The sequence below is a fragment of the Epargyreus clarus genome, unplaced genomic scaffold (genome assembly GCF_041222505.1).
Source record: "Epargyreus clarus isolate Ecla_fem2 unplaced genomic scaffold, WU_Ecla_fem_2.2 ptg000014l, whole genome shotgun sequence".
Classification (NCBI taxonomy): Eukaryota; Metazoa; Arthropoda; class Insecta; order Lepidoptera; family Hesperiidae; genus Epargyreus; species Epargyreus clarus.
In genome coordinates, this window is record NW_027332222.1 from 16,061,344 (window position 1) to 16,069,211 (window position 7,868).

The 7,868-nt window shown below is 32.7% G+C and overlaps 1 protein-coding gene across 1 annotated transcript in view; it reads right to left on the minus strand.

Moving 5' to 3' along the window:
* Positions 1-6,089: 6,089 nt before the first annotated feature.
* Positions 6,090-7,868, minus strand: part of Vav (Vav guanine nucleotide exchange factor) — a 13,817-nt gene continuing 12,038 nt past the window's right edge. The window contains exons 14-16 of the mRNA XM_073079236.1: positions 7,312-7,461; positions 6,765-6,933; positions 6,090-6,297 (exon numbers count right to left, since the gene is read on the minus strand). Coding sequence (XP_072935337.1) covers positions 6,223-6,297; positions 6,765-6,933; positions 7,312-7,461 — 394 coding nt within the window. The 3' untranslated portion in view covers positions 6,090-6,222. The remainder of the gene's footprint in view (positions 6,298-6,764; positions 6,934-7,311; positions 7,462-7,868) is intronic.

The window sequence follows — 7,868 nt, forward strand, 5'->3', positions numbered from 1 at the left end:
ATAAATACATACAGGGTAAACACTTTACAATAGAGATCAATGAACTATAGCCCAAATATTCTTTATTAAGTATTACACCTAATAGTTAATTTTATGAATGAAATTTGATACTTTATTTTCATCTCCATGAGAATGAAGACACTAAAATTCCTGAACTCTAATCCCTCGTAAGGAGTTTACACTGTATATTATAAAACTGCTATATTACAGTTTCAATTTAATCGGTATGTATTCAGTTTCTTATATATTAAGTAAAATAAAGATTACAAGTTTACTACAAAATATTTCGATTAAAAAATAATATCTCAACTTTGATTAGGCATTTCAAGCATGGAAGACTTCTGAAAATATTGTTCAGTTTAGGGCGTTTCTATCATCATAATGTATTGTAAATATATTTACATTTTTAAAAGCTTTTGTTATATGAACAACACTATTATAAGGATATGGCCATAGTAATTATGATTATCTAACTTTACTCGAAGTTACATTATTCGATAACATAAACACATTCATACGATACAAAACATTGAACACATAAATTAAATTCTAATTTGATATAAGATGTAAGGTAAGAGATCATACAAATATATAATCTGATTAAACAAAATAAAATGTCATTTTGGCACTTGGCATAGAAGCTAGGCCTCATGGTGGTATCGAAAGTCTAATACGTAAATCTACTAAGTTATACTTATACGAACGATTAAGAAATTTGGTCTACATCAGTATAAAACAGATGTGTTTTTTATGAATTGTTCGAACAATTAAATTTCATAGTAAATTTATTTTTTGTACAAGTCAAGTGCCGAGTATAATTTAATACAACTTACACATAAAAATGATAAGAAGCTGGATTGTCATAAATTATGGAAAAGCATTGAAAATGATGGCCATTTAAGAATGACAGGTGGCTTTGACCTAGTGGTCACCTCAGCACACGGCACATTATACCGTATGGTCTAATTGACTTGCTGTATTCAAGTCGCGCCGCAAGCTCGCATCCGTAATGTAGGCTTGTAACTTGTGATTTGTCCCCTTATACATAAATACTTAACAACAGGGGTTTAGTCTTTTTCTCATTCCATCATATTTAATTTGTTAGAGAACAAAATATTCAATAACTAAAACGCTATCACGGATGTTTACATTATGCGATTAAAATTGACTTTTTAAACTAAATTTTCTACACCGTAAACGATTTCAAGCTGCGGGCGACCTAAGATAATGACCACTTTGACTTATCGATAGTGAGAGTGCATGTAAAAATAAAATGACAGAGTTACAACAGACATTTTGTTAAGTAACAAAAAGCAAAATAAAACTGAATAAATATATGAAAGAGAGCTAGTAAATTTTAAAGTCAACAAATTAAATACATATCCCTAAATAGAAGAGACTCAAGCTATTGGACACGCCAATAGGCAGAAACTTATAAAGACATGGAAAGAAGTTCTCAATGCCATCGTAGTGCAATTAATATAAGCGCAACACAGACTGTATTATCAATTATTGATTTAAGATTAAAACTACTTCGCAACAATCCGCTACAAATATGTATGATGGTATATATTTTAAACGATGCAGTATGTATGTATGTATGTAAAATATATACCATCATACATATTTGTAGCGGATTGTTGCGAAGTACTTTTAATCTTAACTTAATAGCATGGATTTCCGCAAAGTAACGCCTGATACAATTAACTTATTATTGTTTTTCTGTCATATAACATAGAAAGCCGCCATCAAAGAGTGAGAAGGCATTAATTTAATTTTTACTATAACTTATAATATATACAGACATATATAACATTACAATACTTTGATATCGACATAAAACATCTATAAGTAGCTATTTTGAATGTCATCAGTATCACATGCCGTATGCCGCGTTCACCTTAATGAAACGATCTCGACCGCGCCGGAAGCTAATCCAATTATTAGCTTTTGGACATTCACAAGAGTCACTATTCCGACGCGTTAGTAAACAATGGCATCATGCACATTTCTGTCACAACGGTGAAGTAGCACGAGGCGCATTTTTATCATATTATTTTCATGATGAGGAACGCGGCAATAAATTCAGTATTGTCCCGAACTATCTCGATTCAACCGGTATTAAAAATATATATCTTCATTACACAACAATCGTCTTATCTACTTTCATATGCGTATCTACTTTATATTGCATATTCAATATCTTTATATCGATATACTCTCGTCGTAACAATGTTCGGGGTCCGTCATGTCGAATAACATCATGCGATTAGTTCGCATATAATATAAACATGCGATAATTTTAACAATAATTCATATTTCATACATATATTTATTAATTTGAATATATTTTCCTCTTCTCTTCACAACACTATGTAAAGCGATGGTTACATAAATATTAGTTAAACAGCTAAGATTGTTTATTAATATTTAATTAGATATATAAGTGGCACATTAATGTATTCATATAACTTTAGATTTATTATGAAGGTGATATATTTTCTCTAAATGTTAAAATTTCGTTTAAAATGTTACTGCAAATAGTAACGATTAAGAATTGCTAAGCGACAGTTGATTTTAAACTAAACACGACGTATAAAATGTAGTCATGCGGATACAAAATGGCTTTTAATAAATAATACAAAAACAAATCCATTAAAAAAAATCACCTCAACACCGCCTTCCAAGTTTAATTTAGTAGTGTTATAATTACCATAAGTATTAAGCTATTAAAATAGGACAAAATTAGAACCTCTTGCTTTTACTTATGTTTGACTGCAAAGTTTAATCTTTATTATTATTATTTTAGCTAGTAAAGCTTAAATTGCACGAGTGAATGCAGGCACTACAGACCAAGTTGCAATCACTTAGATAACATGATAATAATATTACACCAGGCGTGGGGTACAAGAGGTACGTTTTTTATTAATGTATTATCTCATATAGTCTTAAAGGCTATTACTAAGATTGTAGACATTGTAAGTCAAAATATATTTTATTAAGATCTATCGTACTATATGATTTATATTAAATACTGACAATGATTGTAATAATCGGGAGAATTCTAATATTGGACTATAAAAATACATACTTGCTCAAGTTTCTCTATCAATGATGTACTCTTTACATTTACATATATACAATAGTATTATTATAATTTCACTAAATAAGACACAGATTCCTTATTTATATTATCTATATTTACAATACGATTCATGTTTGTAATTACATTACGTCCCGACCAAATTATGATAACGATTAGGAATCCCACTTTCATGTCGATTCACCTTTTATTGAGTACCTTCATTTTGTCTAATTGTATGATTAAATTTTAGTTGTATACAATATACAACAATTGTTACTCGTTAAATTGCCATGCGTACAAAGAGAAATCTCTTTAGGGATTTAGGACATAGTCTTATCGCCATTTTTTCAACACTTGTACTTTAATATTTCTAACCCCTTCTGGAAATCATGCTTAATATAACCAGATCTAGAAAAATGTGCTAATCAAATCAGTGAACATATAAAACATAAAATAAATCTGTGCGTGTTTTTAAAGTAACACAAATAAATAAAATTAATGATATTTATAGTTTATTGTGCATATATATGAAGATTTTATGTTATATTACATTTTATTTCGTATGTATAATTAAATTTTATTTCATATTAATTAATTTCATTTCATTTCATTTAATCTAAAATACAATGTATTTTTCAGCTATAAAATATATTTCAATAACAAGTGCAAATTATGATTTTGGCACTTTATATCACCTTTCAATCAATTACAAAATAACACTATCTATTGTAAAAATATTCAGCATAAAAAGGTTTACACTGCATGTATATAATACAATATGACTTCAGATAACTCAAATACTTTCTGAAGACAGTTAATTTTTTAAAAGAAATGAGTGATTGACAACAATATATTTATAGTTAACAAAGTACATAATTATAATAATTATTTGTGCCACCTAGAATTTAGTTCGGCCAAATGTACAATATATCTACAAGTATGTTTAATTATTCAATTAAATAATATTCAAGTTACCACACTTACTTATTCTTTCAAATGAACGTAGGCAAACTTTTAACGTGTAAAATGAACACATACATGAAAACATTTAAAATGAGAGCTATAAAAATTATATTGCAATAAAATGGACTAAATAGCAAAAAATCTTTGTAGTTGAGCATAAGATTGTCATGTAAAAAGATTTCTAGTTTCGCCAAACTGTGAGTGATTTTTTTTTAAATTTACTCCTTTTATATATAAAAGTAACAGCATAAACGAGCTATGGTTGACGTACAAACGTATAAACAATACAATCACAACTAGAAAGTTGGGATTGTATTGTTTAATTAAAAATGTTGATTACTTTTTATTGAGAGCGTTAGTACTTTATTCCTAGGGGAAGCGATGCCATGACGTAGTATAATTATTTATCACATGTTTAATATGATAAAATTTACTAAATTTATAAACATGTTACAAATAGTAGAACATGTTTATATTATATGGATGCACTTTGTGTATAGGTTAGAATTTATATGGTACACACAATTGTATTTACCGTTTAAATGTACTTACGTATAGGATGTATTTTACATCTAATTTCACTTTTACTTTTGCTTATTGCTTCGACATATGAAAATACTAATGAAATTGTTTCTATGTTAATTATTTACTATAACATATGTTACAATATTATCAAATTGCATTCTTTCATATTTATTGCATTCTTGTAAAAAAAATGTAATTATTTGGTTCCCTATTCATACTTTGCTCATCAATACGTCATTTCGTTTTATAGGCGACTGCGTGGGGTAATTTTCAAGCATATGTTTGTATGTTTGGATGTATCATTCTTTTGCATGCCATACAACCCAACGGTTCTGAACATTCGGGGTGTCGTTGGATTGTTTTAAATTGTGGGAGTGACATGGGCTATATTTTTAATCAGTCCGGATTTTGTTTTTAAAATAATTGTCTAGTTAAAGCGTGTACACTGACAGCAACAGTATTTACAGGCACAACATCTCATTCCTTCGATTCTCGCACAAACCTACACGCACCACACGTTACAACCACAACATTGGGTACAAATCGACATAAAATAGGTGCAAACATCGACATCAGAACATTTATAAGGATACGCTTTGTTAATGACATATTATGCTGTTTGTGTGAAGCAGTGCATAAGAAATTGTTACAATTACGACTGTCTAATACACAGAAATATAATTCTGTACATGTCTTATGTTCTGCAGCATGGTAGATGCAGATACAAAATAATTATTATAGGTAGCCTACCTACTTATACTCGTGGTATCTTGGGATGGTTATGTCATTTACCCAAAATATATTTTCAACAAAACATCGTCATTTACCGTGCTTCCATAACATTTTTATTTTCATATCTATAGAGATATATGTTTTCTTACGTACATAATATTAATACTACCTTTTATTAATTGATTATGCATTTTTTACCTCATATTTATACTTACTACCCTTGTATCAATATCGGATAAACATCGCGTTACGTATTAGAGTAGTGATTTCTTGTAAATATCTCGCCGCACATCAAAATTTTTAGAGTATTCCAATAAAAATAATTACACATATCCGTAAACGTCAAATTGCATTTAGTACGTTCATTTCGTCTAGTACCCATGGATCGGATTTAATGTGCATATAAATGCTGAATTGATTCGATACTAACTACGGTGGGATGACGTCGCGATCCACTCGCAAGTGATCTCGAACCAGCAACGGACAGCTACGAGTTCCAAATAACTAGCTATCTACGCATTTACAAAAAGTCTTGTGTTGTTGATTTTCTCCTAAGCTACTCAATGTTTTCGTCACTTTGTTCACACATAGTTCGTATTTCATCACCACTTCCCTGTAATGCAACATTTAGATATTCGCGAACGCACGCCGAGTAACGTTCCTAACAGTGTCGAGTATGTAAACACCGCGCACGAGTACGGACACAGTCCTTCGATTCTCGTTGAAAATCGTCCAAGCCGAATATTACTCGAGTGGGTTACTTACACACTCGTGGTCAGGTACATTCGCTTGTCCTCGGCGGGTATCCTGACGTTGCATTAGACGAGGTCGTCCTGCGAGGAGGCGGACGGGGAGGGCGAGGCGCGCGGCGGCGCCGGCACGTAGTGCAGCTCGCGCTCGGCGAGGCACAGCTGACATCAGTCCAGCGCCCCGATGCACTCCGGCTCCTCGCGCACGCACTCCTTCGGGAAGTAGCCCGACCGATTGTCGCCCTGAGGATATTTAATATTTGACAATATTAATGATAACGTATGTAGATAAACATTTTAAGCGTTTTTAACGTACCACACTGGCGCTATAAATTTTACAAGCAAATGAATTGATAAGAAAATTATACATATTTGGAAGATAATACAGGGCAATAACAACCACTATGAAAAATATGTACATATTTTTACAGATCAAAATACCTATGTGCATATTTTTTCTACCCTTTCTGGCCAATGTCATTAAAGTTATAGTTGTTACAATCAAAGTCTAGTATGTCATAATAAAAAGAGCTCCTTATTTTTCAAGTATTGTATGTGTACCTATAATAGTCACATAATATAGTTGTTATTTAGAAAAACTGAGTAATATCAAGGTGGTACAAAAGTTCTATTGCATGTTCGCGTACGTACGTGCATGCGTCTGTGTATGTGTGCGCGCATACATGTATGTGTGCGTGTGTGCGTTGTACCTTGTCGAGCGTGCGGCCCTTCCACCAGCCGCGGCCGTCGCCCTCCTTGCTGAGCACGAGCAGCTTGGCGCCGGGCCGCAGCGCCAGCTGGGCGCTCTCCAGCGGCCGGAAGTCGTGCACCACCGTCGCCACCACGCGCCGGAACGGCCAGCGCAGCATCGAGTTCAACCTGACGTACAATGCGTTAGCGTCAGCCGTGGGCACACACTCAACGTACACAAGACAGACTTAGTGACGTTATATTCATTTTATTTCCTAAATATTTTGAATACGTCGTGCACATTTTTTTCGTGTCAGAACTACATTGCTATTGAATCTCTCAATTATAAAAAAAATATATTAAATCTATGCGCGATACGTGTTTTTATAGTGTACTCTTATAAAAATAGATAGTTGATGTAGGTTTCAAGTACGGTGGCCCAAAATCTTCGTTTAATCGTCCAAAAGTGTCATAACGATTGCACACGAAGAACACAAAAATCATGTATCCCATTATACATCTACAACCTATCATAACAACCACATAATGAACCAATAATAAACTCACCCCACGAAGTTCTCGGAGAGGCTGGTCTTCTCGTAGTATGAGACCATCTCGACGATGCTGCGGAAGAAGCGCGACTCGGACAGGTAGTAGTGCGGCACCTGGTCGATCGGCTTGCAGCACACACGCATGTGCTTTACCGTGTTGTCCGTTCTGAAGAACAATTATATTTTGCTTAATACCCGTGTTAAAAGAAGTTATTATCAATATAAACAAGACATAAGAGGTAAGATGACTTTCTGTGTAACTGACGCCCGTGAATCTCCAGGCGAACCGGTGCATGGTTAAATTGCTGTTTAATTTTTATTATATTTATACTGTTGGCTGTATGTAACGGTTTTATCAATTTTAATTACAATAAGTTCCAACTTTTTAAGATTATCGCTGTTAACAATAAAATCTAAAGTACGCAATCTTTAATATTATGTAAGTGTAATTAACTTATTACTTTAAAAAAATACAGCCAAGAGTATCTCCATTGCATAAACAATCTGACTCGTATTCATGCTTGCATGAATGTGTGTGTGTGTATGTATGTATAATTATGTATAATTCAGCGC